This window comes from Gymnodraco acuticeps, unplaced genomic scaffold, assembly GCF_902827175.1.
Source record: "Gymnodraco acuticeps unplaced genomic scaffold, fGymAcu1.1, whole genome shotgun sequence".
Taxonomy (NCBI): domain Eukaryota; kingdom Metazoa; phylum Chordata; class Actinopteri; order Perciformes; family Bathydraconidae; genus Gymnodraco; species Gymnodraco acuticeps.
The window spans coordinates 380,687-399,006 of NW_022989894.1; the positions used below are offsets into that span (position 1 = coordinate 380,687).

The following is an 18,320-nucleotide window of genomic DNA, read 5'->3' on the forward strand; positions in this document are numbered from 1 at the left end:
TCTAAATGCACATCGAGGACCGAGCATCGAGCGTAGAGGAGGCTCTCTGGAGGAGCTATAACCGAGGATACACTGATGGTTCCTCCACGGCTCCTCGGCGGATGCATTTCCGGGAACGGTGGAGGCGTGACGCACGGCCGGACTTATCTCAGCCAATGACAGCTCTGCATGCATCCTCTGGATATTATTTTAGAAACTGCTTTCATCGCGTCGCAATGTTTACAGTGAGAACAGCAGTGAGGTCCGTGCAGAAAGCAGAGCAGTGTACAACATATATCACTCAGTATAACAGGCCTACATTACTCTCTTTATTTGCTGTAGTTTAGTAGATATCTACAAACAAAGAGTCGATATTTTTCTAAGACCATTTAGTGCTTCACATAATAAAATACACAACGGCTGTAGCCTGATTAGTGATTATGCTTTAGGAGCTGTAAGTGTGTGTGGTAGGCCTACAGTGTATGTGTGGTACAGTATGTAGGTGTGTGTTGTACAGTGCGTAGATGCGGCGGACAGACGGGTCTCAGTTGGTTTGGTGTCCTCTGCTTACTTTTAATACTTGTAAATACAACTTTTGGCCCGTAATTTAAATTCCCCATTTCAGTGACCAGAGAGAGGGGGGGGATATATCCAGTATCTGATTGTGTTACGTTATTATGAGAGTGCTCTCATACTTTAAATTGTATATATTTATATAAATATATGTGTGTGTGTGCGTGTCCGCATCTGTAGCCTGTTATTGTCTCATTATACCGCACTCTCAATGAATTCAAAGTAAATATGTGGGGGAACAATGTTCAGCTGATCTAACAGAGATTATAAAATACAGCGCTATGACAAAACACTCGACAGCTGATGCAGCTGTTGCCACGTAATAATGAACGGACGTCGCTTTAATATGACCGCTCAGAGGAGAGGAGTTCTCATTTCTTTAAACGTGCTGCTTCCCCTCCTCTCTCCTCGGAAGTCCAAAATGCTTGATCGTCACGTGGTTCAGGGAGACTCAATAGTTCCCCGGAATTTCCTGGTGGGACATTTGAATGCATGATTACCGAAGATAGAACTACGATTGTTGGTAATAAGTAGTGAATAAAGGTTTTGATTTGCAATATTTATACAACATATCGATGTGTATGTAGTTACATCAATATTTGAAAAAGTTAAATTAAATAAGAAGTACTTTATTGATACCAATTTGGGAAATGTTTGCTTTGCAGCAGCAAAAGACAAGGCATTGTACATAAGACAGTTAAAAGACTAGAATTAAACAATCGAAAATGTCCATCCATCCATCTTCTTCCGCTTATCCGTGGTCGGGTCGCGGGGGTAGCAGTTCCAGCAGAGAGCCCCAAACTTTCTTTTCCCTGGCGACATCAACCAGCTCTGACTGGGGGATCCCAAGGCGCTCCCAGGCCAGCGAAGAGATATAATCCCTCCACCTGGTCCTAGGTCTACCCCTTGGTCTCTTCCCAGCTGGACGTGCCTGGAACACCTCCCTAGGGAGGCGCCCAGGTGGCATCCTAACTAGGTGCCCGAACCACCTCAACTGGCTCCTTTCGACGCGAAGGAGGAGTGGCTCAACTCCGAGTCCCTCCCTGATGACCGAACTTCTCACCTTATCCCTAAGGGAGACACCAGCCACCCTGCGGAGAAAACCCATCTCGGCCGCTTGTATCCGGAATCGAAAACCAATCGAAAATGTAAACATCTCAAATAGAAATAATATAGCAGAAAATATACATAGTGTGAACAGCTATCTTACCTGTTAACATATATTATACATGTTAGGCTAACGTTGCCTTGGTTAAAGAGCCTGTTGCTGTTGTTTATCGCTTTGAATTGTTTAAAACAAATATTATCATCTTAAACTTGAATGGTAGTCAGGAGCATCACTTCCTAATGTTTGATATATTTAGAGGGAGGGGAGGAAGGCGTCAAAATTCAGATTAGATTAATTTCTTTAATTCATGGTGGTTTCAGTTCCCCTGGTAATTGAGGACATAAGTCATCTAAATGAGTAATGTCATCTTTATGACTTTCAGAAAGGACAGGAGACCGACAGGTGCCTATCAATGATTGTCAACTGACAGTAAATAAATGGAATTCAATAAACATTGAATAGCATATCATGCAGTTTGTCTGTGCCTTTTCCTCCGTGTTGTCCTGGCATATAGTCTATGGTTTGCTGTGCTGCCTGGGGATGCTCCAATCGCTCAGAGAAAGGAGTATGAATGTAAGGTTTCCCCACTGACAGAGAGGAGGAAATAATGACTGGCTCAAGTCAGCAGGAGCAATTTAACTATCACAAAAGACAACAACAGCAACAACATATGTGAGATAATCATATTTTTCACAAAACGAAGACCACACCATTGGGAAGCTTAATGTCTGTTTAATCAAAAATAAGGAACAGAGAGAGGCTTGCAGATGTTTAGCTCGGATCACGGCGCGTATCGAACTGTTCTGATAAAAACGACTCTGTAGCTCGTTGTCTACCTTGCTATGATTGTAAAGTCATGTTGTTTGTATTTTTACAACGTTATGTTAATGAGTTATTGATCCGCGAAATTCGAATCTGTCAATAACTCAGCTCAGTGGGACGTGCATGCCCCCTCGCTCTGAGTGTTCTCTTGAGGTGTCTTTCACTTATGTGAAACCCGTGCCTATTGCCAAGCACTGATGTTATATCTTTATATTTAAGGCCTAGCTCAAAGTAAAATCGATTAACCGCTCCATTGTTGTGGTTTCTGTGTTGCCGTAGCAGCCGAACTGACCAGGAAGTACATTGAGCTAAATGAAAAGTTTTGCGAGATATCGCAAAAAAAATTTTTTTCAAATACTTTTTTTTTTCTTCTCCATGTCCCCTAGGGGGCTCCGTAGAAATGCGCGTTGTTCATTCCTTTACTGGAATGAAAACAAAGGCGCATTCCCAAACCGCCCCCTACACCCTATCCCTCCGTTTGCGCGTTCACGCGGAGGATCCGCCATATTGAGGGCTGTTCCAAAGCAACGAGTGTGGAGCGGTGTGGAGGGGGAGTGGGCTATCAAGCCCTCAAACAGCGAGTCTGCAGCGGTGCTGACTTGAGACCGGTCTCTACCTGACCGGTCTCAACGCTGTGTCAGGAAACAAGCTGTTGACAAGTAGGCTAGTTCCAGCAAACATCCACTGATAAATTGCGATGTTAACAACCTCATGATAACCTCATATGTTTTAACTTAGGATCATACCTGTGTTTAGTCTAGAAAAAGGTAAAGGTGTGCATTTTATTATAAAGTTGTGAATATTGATTGTTGCAAAAACTAAGAAGCTTATAAACGTCAGGTTTAAAACTAAAAGAGCTTTACAAAAAAGTAACACAATGAAAGATGTTTGGAGTTTTATTTGAGTTATTAATTTAAACTTTTTGTCTAAGAGATGCTGATTTGAAACCGTTGTTACATACAGTTAGGGCATTTCCTGTTTCTGCCGGAGAGAGGGGAGTTTGTCCCAAAGCTTGCTGCTGTATTTACTCCCCACTCCGTCACGGAGGGGTAGGGTCGAGGGAGTGGTTTGGGATTGGGCCAAAGTCTCAATGGGCTGGACCGTCAATGGAAAATGCAGAAAGAGATATAAAGAAGAGACAGACTGGCTGGATTGTACTCTTGATGTCTGCAAGATATCAGCAAACCTAAGTATAGCAGTCATGGCTAACAGAAAGCGAACCAAAGCGAAATATCTGGGCACCTCACCTATGGAAAACTTTTTAAGTCACAAACAAAAGATTTTATCAAAAAGTACCGGCTAAAATATGATGCTCATTCATTCAAATATTTAGTCGTATATTTACCAAAATTCCTGGCAAGTATTTAACATATTTTTGGGACATTTGAACTCAAAACTAAAGGCAGATGTAGGAAGATTACCTTTTATTCATTACATATACTCAAACTGCCTCCACTATTTCATTTTTTTAATATTGCTTGTGGAATTAACAATACGGCAGCTTGCAAAATGAAAAAAAATGAAAACATATATGGAATGGCACAAAGCCAATAATTCAATATAAACCCCTAAACATTTAAAAAGTACCAGGTAAAAGGGCTTCCATATTTGTTAGAGCATTATTATGCAGCTCAGCTGAGGCCTCTCGTGCGTTATTCTGCTAAGTGAAAGGAAGGGCTGGCAACGAATAGGATCCCATTTTAAACAATTGTTTCCGATGAAACTCTATTCAAACAGCATTTGGACATAGAAAATATAAGTATACCGTATATTCCATTAATTATTTTAAAAAATCTATTAAATATTGAAGCCACTCATCTTTATTACAAGTCGACATTTTGGCATGATGGAAAATATTTAAGTTGTCATCAAAAACACTGATATAATTGTTCATGGAATCTACGAACATCCAGACTACACTTAACCATTATGTTTGAAATATATATTTCTATAATCGGCACGCTTACATGTAGACCAATTACACATATGCAGATGTTTAAAAGTGTTTCCCATTAATGGCCTATAAAGATAACTGGGTCACTGAGGCCTCCAGCTACTTTTATAAAATGTCACAAATTGAGTCCCTGATAAAAAACCAGACAAATAAATGTGAAACTCACATGATCTGTTCTAGCGTATTCCACTGGATACAAACTTTTATCAAACATTGGACATGAATCACTTTTTTTTTTACCATAACTCGTTGGAATAACAGAAAACCTCACACCAACATGAGCTGAAGAAATGTTCTTGCAGAGAGGGAGACATGAATAAAATACTATTTTAGTTAATAATGATGGAAGAAAATGTCTCAGAGAAGCCTGTGATATAGGGTTTTGGTATATTCATGCCTCTCTCAGATAGCCACGTCTATTTATAATTGCTTGTGATGGTTTGCCTTATATTCACCTTTTAACAAGTACATAAATGTATGATGGGGACGTGTGAAAACAACACTGATGTATCAGTCTCAGTTTGATCCATCTGAAAGTTTGGATTGATTGATTATATTATCTATTTTTATTGATTGACTAGTTTCTGCATTGCTCATGAATACAACCTTTAATTTGAGGAAGAATATAGTATTAGTGAAGTTAGTTAGGACAAACATTTACATTCCTTTTTGTAATTTTTGATTAACAGTTCAATGCTAATTTGCCTCTTGTTTCTAGTGACATCTGAAGGTAAGGGCACATCTAAATGTAAATTGTCAGTATTTACAGATAACGGGTGGGAATCCTTGTTGGAACAGGTTTTTAAATCGCAGCTTATCTGGTTTATCATTTAACTTAATGTATTGCTAATTTCAGATTTTGGCTAACACTCTTAAATAGACAATGTGTAGACTTATTTAACAGTCACTTAGAATAGCTTTTTGATTGTGCTTTGCTGTTTGAATAAGTTAATTGTACAGATAACTGAATTGAGTCTTACAAAAACATTGAAACTTACTGTCCTCGAATCACTAAGATCATTGCTAATACAAATGTCCTTGTGCTTGTTAATATATATATTTGTATGTGTCCAGTTTTTGTATTATGGGGTTTATATTATAGAGTGCATTTACTTGCTACAAATGACTGCTGTTTTGGTTCAAAGTTAAAACAATTACCTGAAAAACGTATAAGCCGTTGGACAGAAAAGGATTTGGCTACTAATTGATATTCAATAAATTGCCGAAGCAACCCAACAAACATTCCTATTGTCCATGTTCTCAGTTGTGAAGATGTTCTGCCTTTATTGTCCATTTTGAAAATACAATGAATATTTAAGTGTTGGAGTGTTTATCTGTCAGAAGAAGTACTTTGATGAAAATTGCAGTGCCAATTTCTTTTCATGACGTTTTATAGACTAAACGATTAATCGATGATGAAATAAATCATTTGCCCTATTGCTTTTCTTTTAACACCCTCCTCTGCTGTTGAGATAATGTCTGTGATTTGCAGCTCTAGTATATGTCTCTCTCGGCACCCTGAGGTGTAATATCATCGACCAATGTCTTCAGAAGCGTTTCTGTTCACTTGACATCGTAATGTTTCACTTTGTGGACTCATGGGATGAGCTTTTCTGTTAATGGCGGCAGCAGCTCTTATGATGTGGAATTATATTTTACTCACTTGCACTTTCGGGTAAAATGAATACTGATTAACCCCAGTTTAGATGGATTGAAGAGGGAGAAAAAGACCTTTGACTTGTGACCATTCACTGAAAGGTCATCTTAAAACAGTGTACTGAGCTAACTAACATTGTAATCTTAGGTTTGTGTGGTTAAGACATTCGTAGATTTAAATAAATAATAATAATACAATAAGAACAGAAGTATATCCAGCTCCTCAATTTTCACCCCAGGATATTTTTAATGTAATGTAATTATGCGCTGACATTTACCAATGTGGGTGTTTTTGCACCTTCCTGACAAGATATCAGACATGCGTGTGGTAAAAAAAAAGAAATTCTTCTATCTTTTTAATTAAACTTATTTGTATTGTTCTTATCTTAATAGCAAGCTACCCGTGTGCCATCTTCAGCCTATTCTGAGCACTGTGGTTCAGACAGAATAATCTCTTTAATTGCATATGCATGACCCCTTGTCTGGAGGCAGTCACTGTGTCAATAAATTATAGTAAAGGCCAGGACTGCTATCTAGAATATGAATCATCCTTCTGCTGCTATAAGGCTGTTTTACCATACCACATGCACTCTTTTAAATCAGCTCTTATGTGGGCTTCCCATTGTGATTATTGCTGGGACAATTCATGCAAGAACATAACATTTAATATTTTACAAAATATCACATTATATTATATACTATATTATATTGAGTGATATGTGCGTTGGGGTTTGCAATGAGTAATGGTAAGTATTATGGTCCAAACATGGTGATGAAGAAATGGTTGATACAACTCTGTCTTGCACATTTATTCAGGCCAGAAAGCAGACAGACTCTTGCAGCCAGACTGAAATGGAAAATGGTTAGATACAATTGGCTACTTCCTGGAGTCTGGAGAGAGACAGAGACAGAGATATATATATATGTATCAGATTGGCTATACTCAAACGTTTCAATTTGATCCTGATTGTAGGTTACTTTCCTGACAGCTGGAATCGTGGTCTCATAACACCCATTTTTAAAAACGGTAAATCTGGTAAATCTGACCCTAATAATTACAGAGGCATTTGTGTGAACGGGGAAGGTCTTTTGTAGTATTATAAATTCCCGGTTTATAGACTTCCTTTACGAAACACAATGTCCTGAGCAAAAGCCAAATTGGATTCTTACCAAATCACCGCACATCAGACCACATTTACACACACCCAGTTGACAAATATGTTAATCAAAATAAAAGCAAAATATTTGCCTGTTTCATTGATTTCCAAAAAGCATTTGACTCGATTTGGCATGTTGGTCTACTCAACAAACTTCAAAGCGGTATAGGGGGTAAAACATTTATAACATCTATATTAACGAACTGGCCACTATCTTAGAACAGTCCACAGCACCTGGGCTCACACTTCACAAAACAGGGATCAAATTCCTGCTGTATGCAGATGATTTAATCCGTTAAGCCCGACAAAAGAAGGACTTCAACAGAGTTGAAACATACTTGAATGTTACTGTCAGACCTGGGCCCTGGCAATTAACATAACAAAGATCCAGATGTCAGGCAAACAATAATGACTTTACAATTGGGACATATACAATAGAAAATTGCTCAGAATATAATTATTTAGGCCTGAAAATAAGTTCCACTGGAAGTTTTAATCAAGCTGTCAATGAACTGAGGGAGAAAGCACGCAGTGCGTTTTATGCAATAAAAAGACAAATTCGCATTCAAATTCCAATTTTTATTTGGCTTAAATTGGCCCTAAAAAGACAGTACACTGTGGCAGCCTACCTGAGCACAGTGACTGATATTAAACACAGGAAGATGTTGACAAAGTACATACTGAGTGCTCACAGCCTGGCCTTAGAAACAGGCAGGTACAAGAAAAACATGGCTTTCTGCTGTGGAGACAGAGCAGCACTTCCTCACACAATGCCCAACTTTTGAACCTATACGGACACAATTCTTCCCAGAGAGAGAGAGAGAGAGAGAGAGAGAGAGAGAGAGATAGAGAGAGAGAGAGAGAGAGAGAGAGAGAGAGTCTACAGCCACTTCCACAATTCCCTCTGACAGAGCTTTTTCCTTGACTGATTGCTTGACTACCTTAAAAAGCGCCGTTTGGGCTCTTTGCGTTGCGCCTTGCGCGGCGCCAGTGGGGGATTCTGGGACAATGTGGGGATGAGCTATTGACTACCCTCATCCACACACACACACACACACACACACACACACACACATACACACACACACACACACACACACACACACACACACACACACACACACACACACCTCCTCCCTCCGACCCTGCACATCTCATCATTATCAGCCATCCACCCCCCTGCCCTGCAGCGACACTGGCTCACTGACACATTAACATACTGCTGCCTGCACCTCCTCCCCTGGACTGCTGTCTGTCTGGGGAACACAATTAGGCTGAGGAGGAGACACGCATTCACATTAGAAAAGAAGGCATTCATGTTAATGCAGCGCAGTGTGGGCTGCTGAGGGACTCTGCAGGCACAGATGTATGTATATTGTTGAAAATGCAGGGTATTTCAGCATAGTGGTGTCTTTTTTACATGCGTAAAACACACCAAACTCATACAATTCAATATGCATCATTAATAATATAAGAACTGAGTCTTTGTCAAAGCACCTGACTTTTTATTGTAGTTGTATGTAAAAAAAGAAAGAAGGAAAGAACAACTAAACTGCCACTATTGTTTGTTAGGGTAGGCAGCCCATGTCTGTAATACTTCACATAATACGGTAAATTGATTAAAAAAAATCAAACCCTCACGCCTGTCATAATACATATGGATTAAGCTGATAAAAGACAGTAAATAAAGTGGGTAGATCCTCTACTGGCGTGCAGGAAATTGATCCTCAGTCGATGGATCGTTCTAATGGATAAATAAAGAGGGGTGGAAACTCTTGTGTTGATAATTAAGGAAGACAAACTCAAAAGACACTTAAGTAAGTGGGTCCCATCTGAAAGACAAACGTCCAGCGGGAGGCAGCAGCGCGCTCTCATCTGTGTTTCGGACATGTTAGTTTTTTTACTTTGCTGCCCTAAATTGAGACTCGCAGGCACAATGTATCTCTCCCCTTCGTCTGTCGTGGAAGACCCAAACTACAGCCATTACAACTTGACAATTTACATCTGAACAGCTATTTAGGTAGTTGTGCTTAATGATAGTGCAAATGATGCCTGAGAAGCTGTAATCAGGGCATGCTACCCCACAAAATCAAACCAAAGAAAACCCTGATTGATCATCATAGGCCTAATAATCGGAAATCAAATCAAATCAAGTTTTATTTATATAGCACATTTATAAACGATTTTTGGTCGAGCCAAAGTGCTGTACATATAATAAAATTAGCCTACAGTAGAGACACTTTACAGCTAATACAACAGCACAGATTGTTCAGAATATCAGTATGAGAAAAAACGACACCCTCTATCCTTCGAAAAGTATGTATTATGAGATTGTACGGACTATTGCTACCATATTCCAATATAAATTATTTCATTCATCACTTATTCATGGACTATGTAACATGGGCTACATGCATTATTTGTATAGTGTGACTATAGGATAGGTATCACTAATACAACCCTGATCCCACGCCTTAACAGGGATAAGATATTAAATAAACTAACATTTCAAAAGATACAAACGTGTATTGTATGTTACGTTGAGTAGTGCTCGTGTGCAAAAATAAACTTACATAAAAGATACATAGCAAAACATAATATCTGGTAAATTAACCACAAAATAACCACTAATGCCACTAATCATTCAGGTTTAACAGAAATAACTTGAATTAAAAGTGTATTTATTTTTGACCAAACTTCGTTTTTCAACTGCGTCTTCTTATTTTAAACGTTTCACTTTGTAAACCTTTTCTGGGAAAATGTTAACTTTCCAACTCCTTTTTGAGTCCGTGTGTGTGTGCGTGCGCTGTGGGCTTGTTGTTTGCGCAACACAATCACATTTCTTTTAAGCGACAGGGTGTCTAGACACACACGTGACCGGGCGCGTCAATGCGCACTGGAGACGGAGCAAGGGCACCCAAACCATCCGCCTCATTTACAGACAGAAAGCCTCCTACCCCCCTCGAGATCACTCGTCGACTCGCTTTCTTCCACACTCAGACACGGAAACTCTGTGCGAGATACGAGGTTGGATTATTTAATCTTTAAGGATTCAGCTACTGAAATAGACTACGAAACTCGGTTCTCGGAAGTAACCCGTGGGTCGCTATCCCTTTTCCTCAAGCTTTCAAACGCAACACAACTCGGGGGAGAGAATCATTCCTTGATTTGCTCCCGGGGTCCCTGAACGAGGCTCATTCTTGCCAGCAGATCACATCCTCTGCAGACGAGTGGCATATTTAGACGATACCGGATAAAAAAACCTCCGCGATCCTGCTGAAGAGCCCTACTCCGTGCAGTCGGATCAAGGATTTTGTGGATTAATGCTCTTGAAGACACGGTGGCGAGCTTCAGTTTTCATGGGATAATTGTGATAGCCTTTTAGGCTTAATTAGGCCCCAGCTCATCAATTGTCTACTACTGCTAATGCGCTTAGATAGAAAGATGTTTTGACATTGTTTTTACGCTGAAAATCGACACGGGGTGTGTTTTAAAGGGGTCACTTCGCAGCGCTTTAGGCTGCACATCACCAAGTAATTGTAACACATCCAGGCTACATGCTGCTGTGTAATAGCAGACGTGTTTAAGCTGCAAGATTCATTTTTATAGTCTAATCTTAAACACCGTGCAGTGATGATTATCAATCCGCGAAGGAAAAGCTGACTGTCCCGGGAACCTCGGCTGTTTTTCGGGGAACAAGCCTGCAGGAGAAGGCAGCAGAGACTGGCGTATGCTACAGATTTCCTCTGCTTATCCAGCTCCCAGTTTTTCCGCCGTATTTTCTCAGGCTGCTTGTCATTGCCTGGATTCGGATCCCGGAATCTTCATGATTTGCGGACACCATGCTCGTTTTTTAGCCGGGGAACCCTCTTTTCGTCCCGCATGTTTAGGACCAAACGATCGGGGCTCGTCCGGCGACTCTGGAGGAGCCGTGCGCCCGTGGAGGGCGACGGTGAGGCGGATAGAGGGACGCATGGCTCCGGGGGCTGCTGCATGGGCAAAGCGACAAAGATGGCCAAGTCCAACGCCGGGTCGGAGGCTGAACTGAAGGCGTTGACAAACTCTATACTAAAAAAGATAAAAGAGAAACAATTAGAGGTGCTTTTGCAGGCGGTGGAGTCTAAGGGGGGAGCCCGAAGCCCCTGCTTGCTCCTGCCCAACAAAGTGGACGCCAAAGTGGGTCAACAGTCTTACTCTCTCCCCATGCTGCTCTACAAAGTGTTCAGGTGGCCGGACCTCAGGCATTCCTCGGAGCTGAAGAGGCTGTCTTGCTGTGAATCTTACGGGGAAATCAACCCAGAGCTCGTTTGCTGCAACCCGCACCACATGAGCAGACTTTGTGAACTCGGTGAGCTGGATCCCTTTTCTATAATAACCTCATCCTCACAACAAAAGTTCTGAAATTGTGTTTAATTCTCTGGTGGCCGGGCCTCATTTTAAATCAAGTGCCCATCAGACACCGTGTCATTAGGCCTATGTCAAATAATTACCAGACTCTTAAAGGGATAATTAGCCTAATTCAAATGACATCATCTCTCTTGGCACAGTCTTGTGTTTCCATAAGGTCAAACTTGACCGATGTGGAAAGCGTGCCAAGTGGCCCCCTTCATCTTTTACAAAGTAGGGTGTCATTCAATTTGATGAGGCCTCTTACATTTAAATAGTAACATCATATATGTTTTCCATCCAATTATAATAATGATGATTTATAGCTCCATAGTGTTGCTAATGTTGTTTTCTTATTTAGGCTACATCCTGACTTTAATATATGTTTTTTTTAGCACTTGTGAGCTATTTATTCCACTTTAAATCCGGATGTTTTTTTTACTTCATCAAAGCCCCGTTTTTTTTAAACTAACAGCCCATCTGGTATTTCACAATTGGCATTTCCAAAGTGCAAAGCGACTCATCCAGGGCTTTAGAGTCTTTCCACGGTGAAGTTCCCAGGGCCTGTTTGTGTGTGCTGGCTTGGCATCCTGGGCCAAAAGAGGCCTGTATCTCAGTTTGTCCTAGACGCTGATAGTGGCCCTCCTGGCGCCAGGCGGCCCCCCGTTTATCTGCCTGCCAATGAAAGGCAATAGCCGCCCGGCCAGCCTCTCCAGGCTGAGCTGACAGACACAAAACCTTTTCCCAGAAGAATGACAACTCTTATCATAAAGTTTCGATCTCTCCCTTGTTATTTTCTCATGCTCTGCTTCTCTTTTCCTCCCCTCCATGCAGAGTCTCCTCCTCCTCCATATTCACGCTATCCCATGGACTATCTTAAACCACCAGGTGAGCTTAATGGACACATGCATATTTGTATTTCCTGCAAAACATCCACATCTAAAAGGCTATCTTGTATTCATGCATAGTTGTGTTGTCTGACATTACATTTGCATATGGTCTTACACACATCCCCTGCAGAGTGTGTGTGTGTGTGTGTGTGTGTGTGTGTGTGTGTGTGTGTGTGTGTGTGTGTGTGTGTGTGTGTGTGTGTGTGTGTGTGTGTGTGTGTGTGTGTGTGTGTGTGTGTGTGGGAAACAGCTCTATGTTGTGATTTATGATAGCAGTGGAGTGGCATGGCAATTCGGGCATGGCTGGCAGCCAAGGCAAAGCAACACAAAGTTGAGATACCAGCTATAGACTGACTGGCATGTCACCAGGGGCATAGTGTGTGTGTGTGTGTGTGTGTGTGGCTTATTGGCAGAAGGGTGAAGTAATCATCAGATTAGGGTGTAGGACCTATTTGTTTGGGTGTGTGTCGCCGTCACACATCTGTTTTCGGATTTGTTTTTGCTTTGGCCTAATTGTTTTGTCCCTCCACCTGTGCCAGACTCCACATGCTGCTATGGTTGTCATCCTATTCCCCAGTGCTGGAAAGTGGCATCAGGTTATGTCATAGCCTATTAAGTCAGCTTTGAAGTGTGTTAGATTTCATGCTATAACCAGAATAGTTCAAGACTGAACAAGAAGTCCTCATGTCACAGAGAGGGTGACAAATGTATACATTGTAGTATACAGAAGATCATTTTCTAGCTTCTTTGTTCATTTAGCTCGGTCTGCTCGTGCAGGAAAAGCGGAGAGTTGAACAATGACCTGCCAGCCGGTTAGTCAGGAGAAGGAGAAAGTGGCTTTCATTGAGTGGAAACAATAGGAAGTCATTGCAGCTGCAGCTGTGGTTCTTCAAAAGCCCCCCTTCTCCCCTGTCTTTATTTACCAGGCTTTTGCGATATTGTTTTAACTGAAAATAATTGCCAAAAAACCTTAAACACAAGCAGATTGTATCTCAAATGATCAATAGTGAAATCCTCTTCATACTTAACTTCCTCCTGATGTGATGTATGTCTCAGTGTAGCCTCTTTGTACCAGTTTAGCTGGAAACTTTCCAGGGATAAAAGGAAACAAGAGGGTAAATAGGAAATGCAAGCTGGATGCAGACAAAGCAAATTCTTATACAACAAATGTTACCACCCTGTGTCCCCTTGAATTGCTTTCACTCTGTGGGAAATGGATATTGAAAGCAAGAACAGAACAAGGCGAGGAAAATATCATCTGGTTGTTCCCAGAGTAGAGCTTTTATACTGAGGAAGAGTTCAAATATGCCTTCTTTAAAGTCATATTTCAGCCTTTAGGTGAGAAAGTGCAGCAATCTTTGTGCTATTTCCTCCTTTAATAAGGAGGTCTGCTGTCTGTCTGTCTGTCTGTGTGAAAGACAACATATATTAATAGGACAATGGACCAGGCTGGAGGGTGCAGACACACACGCACACACACACACACACACGCACACACACACACACACACACACACACACACACACACACACACACACACACACACACACACACACACACACACACACAGGACAGATGAGCTTATCAAGCAGAAAGATGGGGGGGTTTTCCCCAGTGGCCTCAGGGGCTTTATATTAGCCCCTGTTAAATCATCATGACATTCAGAATATCTGCATAGATATCTTTACAGGAGGCAATCAGATGCAAAAAAAATAAAGAAATCAGCATAAAGCGTAAGAGCTATGTATTTTACGATTCCAGTGATCAGGAAGTGGGGTTATATGTGTCAGGGCCTGTCTGTTGCAGCAGTGGTGGTCAGTATGAAAGCAGCCGAGACGTAAAAACGCTACCTTGTTTCAGCTCTGGGGAATATAAATCACCCACTGTTTAGCTCCTTCTCTCTGATGCCCCCTCAGCCCTGTGGTCAGCTGTGAACTGTTGCCCGGGAGACCAGGGCAAAAGCTCCTGGCAGCCAATGAAAGCGCGGCAGGTTGGGGCTCTGCCATTGCATCTCGTTACTGTGGCCACAAGCAGCACGGCCGCGTCCGGACGGGGCAGGGTGGCAGGGAGGAGGCTCGCTGTTTCTTTATTACTTTACAGCTTCGGCAGCTCCGCTCGGTCAAACACAGGCCCAGTGAGACGGTTAGCCGGATAGTGGAAGTATTTAACAGAAATATCCTCCTCCAATTCGCCAGATGTGGATTCAACTCATACTGAGCTCCTTCTTCATATATCCCTTCACATCCAGTGTGGTCGTTCCAATACACCTCAGATAGAGCAATTAAAAGGCAATTTTTCCCATTTTAGCTTCATACTTTAACGCAACACTAACATTCAAAGCTTGCACTGAGTAGAGTCAATCACAACCACACACTGAGGTTCAATGGATGGAAGGTGAAGTGCTGTGTTGACGTGCTGCAAGAGGAATGTATTATTAGTGAATACCAAGCTACCAGCAGCAGCTCTGCAGCGGGGTTAGCCAGCTCCCAGCAGCGTTCTACCCCGCTCAACACACATAGCGTTTTTTGTAAAAAGCTCCATTCAGGTGTCATGTTGTAACTAGACACTAGAGAGTGAGAGAGAATGATTTGATTGTCTTTTCTTGTCTGACGGCTTGTGTGGTGTACATTTAAAGTGAACAGCTTTTGAGGCTCCGTGGGTCATAAAATGTAAAACTCGATCAAGAAATGTCACATCGTCATACTTCTAATTCCTAAGGCAGAAAAGTACAAGCAGGAATTGTATTGAGAGGCAATTATCAAACCTCTACTTTATATTGAGCGCGGATCAGAAGTCTCCAGCCCTCACCTCAGTCATTAGCAGCCCAATGCAGCTCCTTCAAGATCAGCAGCTCGTCTGCAGAGATGCCGGGCTAACGTTCCTCCTGAAGCAGTGGATTATGAGGGATTATCAGGGGTGTAAGAAACTCTCGTCTGTAAGTCTTGTCTGTGTGTGTGAGAGTGTGAGCTTCATAGTCAGCGTCTTCATTAGGCATTGATTTCACTGGAGTGATTGACGGTCTCACAGCTGCTGCTTTGCCTTCTCCCCTGCACACACACACATGAACACACACACACGGGAACACACACAGTGCTAATTCAAATTCTCTCTTCCTCTCTCCATTAGATTCTCCAGACTCCGGACCTTCATCCAGTGAGACTGGGGGAACGACATACTCAGCCCCTGTGGGGCTTTCAGGTAAATATCCCTACAAATAGATTCCTCATCTTTTGCTGGCGGCCTTCCTTTTTGAAAGTCGTATTATTTCCCTCCTCTGTTTTCTTTTCCTTCTCCTGTGCGTTCCTCCCAAAACACACACTCATCTCCCCTCCATACTTGTGATGAGGCAGTGATTGTGGGGGCCCCTGCTTCCCCTCTGTAATAAAACAAAAAAAGCCAGTGAAGGAGGGTGGTGTATTTCTCCCACATCCACATACATTCCTCCCTCTTGGCTCTTTGAACAACGCTGCTCTCTTCTCCTCTTCCTCTTCTCTTTCTCTGTGTTATGTTGTAATAGAAGACAAACACGACAAACTGTTGTTTGGAGAAGAATATGCTCTGTGCGTGCGGTATTGTGGGAAAAAATAGCAGCTTCGACTGACATGCCAGTGTTTGTTTGGGTGTGTTTGTGCGTACAGGGGATGTCTTTGTGGACAGTTAAGTCTCCTCTGGGCTCTGTGTGTGGATAAGAGCGAAACACAGGCGCCTTTCTTTCTTCCATCTCTCATGCAGGACGTGTTTCGGGCTTCCTCAGCTTTCTCCCATAATCCCCTTTGGCAGCATTGCCTTCCTTGCCCTGCGCCCTGTCCGCAGGCTACAGCATAAGATGGTGTTCACGGCGAGAGAGAGGGAAAGAGAGTCTGAGATTGCTCTGTGCTGTGCTCTGCTTTCCTTTGCCTCAGATGGTTCTCATTACTGGGCGTTTAAAGCCTGTTTTATGTCAGTTTGTGTTCTCTGCCCATTTCCCCCCCTTCTTTGTTTGGTGGTAAGGGGGTTAGCTAGACTGCCTGCATGTGTGTGTGTGTGTGTCCTTAGATGGGGAAAGAGATTGGAGCATTGCTTACAAGAACAGAGGAACTACAAATCTGTCTCCTTTTCTCTACTTCTCCCTTTCCTCTCCTCCAAGTCTTCAGATGGACATTAAAGTCCTCTCTGTGTGCATTAACAAAAGACACATTTTCGACCTGCTTGAAACCCTAGAACTGAGAGTCTTAGCAGGCGCCCCCATGCTCCCTCCCTTACTCAGCAAGGCATACCCTCCTCCCCTGTTTTCCTTCCTGGCGAGGATGAGCGGCCAGTGCTCTGGTGAATGGGCCTCCTCAGTAAAAAGCAGTAGAGGTAGAAAGACCAGGGCGGGATGGCCAAAGCTCTCTGCCCTCATGATTTCCCTGGCGAGCCAAGAAAAGAAGAGGCTGCTCCTTTGCTCCCCCTCCCCTCATACTCTCTCCCTCCTTTGCTCCCTCCCTCTGGGGCTCTGACAAAAGAAACATGGCTCTCCCAGAGGCCCACTGCTGACCTTCTAATTCACTCACTCTGCCCTTTTTATGTTCTTCTCCAGACATATTTACAGAGGAGAAGGAAGAGAGAGGAGGGTTTCTTTGAGGGAAAGACTTAGAGTCGCAAGAGTCAGGCTGTTACTTTTCGCTTAATAGTAGAATAAATAGATGCTTGTCGACATTGAGAAAAAGATGGAGTGGATTGGAAAGCAGCTGCAGTTATGCTTTAGTAAGAGAGCTTAATATTACCCAAAAGAGATCTTCATTCATCTAAGTCAGACAGAGCCTATGATATAAGGTTAGAGATATCCTCTTCCTCTCATGCTTCCTTTTTAATTGTCCTTGTTTTTCCATCTTAAAAAAGCCAAGAACATCCAGGCTGGAAGGAGTTAAGTGAGCTGCGACAGCGACAAGCGCAAATGCAAACTAGGCTGCCTGCCAGGCTACCAGCTCCAAAGCTCCTCTCGCTGGCTCACGTCATCAGCTTGGAACAGAGCGGAGAGGAGGGAAGAGGAGAGGAGGAAGAGAGGGGGGTTTGATGGCTGGAGGCCTGGAGCTTGGAGTCAGGATGCTGATCTTGGTTTGAGTTGGCGTGAGGGCTTTAGCTCAGAGGGTTAGGTTTGCCCAGAAACTGAAGAGAGAGATCAAGAGATAGATCGGGTCAGGGTTAAGAGGGCACTGGATTGTTGGTTATGAATCTGTGGAGTGTTAAGTAATATTTAATCGTGTTAGAGACTGTGCGGCTCTAGTGGCACCCACTTAGCCAGACGTTTTGTTAAGCACCAAGGAGTCTGGACCAAAGTTTTCTGTGTGGATGTGTGAAAGTCTAAAATTGGCCAACTTTTGAACTAAGTCTGGAAATCTGACTGATAGTATTTGGTAATTCATGAATTGGAAACATTTCAGAATATGTTTTGAGTATCAATACCCAGCCATGGTGTGTACATGCGTTTAATCTTTTTAACAGGCGAGTTATAGACCTCTGTTCTTGCCTGGCTCTTATTGGATGTGTAGCATCAGTGTGTGTGTGTCGGTGGCGTTCCTGCTGGTGCCATCAGGGACTGACCCGGAGTGCCTGCGTGTAAGAGGATCCAGTCGGGCTGCGGTGACATATACGCACACACACGCATTTTCACACACACGCATTTTCACACATACACACAGACGGGCAGATAGAATGACCTGGTGCGAGCCCTGGCGCACGGCCGACTGTCACACAGGCGCTTCCTCCCACTGCAGGTTAAATTTAGGCCGAGTTGTATTCTTATACCACCAGCCAGTCAGCCCGCTCGACAGACA

At 42.7% G+C, this 18,320-nt stretch overlaps 1 protein-coding gene across 1 annotated transcript in view; it reads left to right on the forward strand.

Annotated features, from left to right (window-relative positions):
* Window positions 1-10,099: 10,099 nt before the first annotated feature.
* The window catches only part of smad7 (SMAD family member 7), a 16,644-nt gene continuing 8,423 nt past the window's right edge, over window positions 10,100-18,320 (forward strand). Inside the window, exons 1-3 of the mRNA XM_034204753.1 lie at window positions 10,100-11,597; window positions 12,470-12,523; window positions 15,652-15,723. Of these exons, the coding sequence (XP_034060644.1) occupies window positions 11,132-11,597; window positions 12,470-12,523; window positions 15,652-15,723 (592 nt within the window). The 5' untranslated portion in view covers window positions 10,100-11,131. The remainder of the gene's footprint in view (window positions 11,598-12,469; window positions 12,524-15,651; window positions 15,724-18,320) is intronic.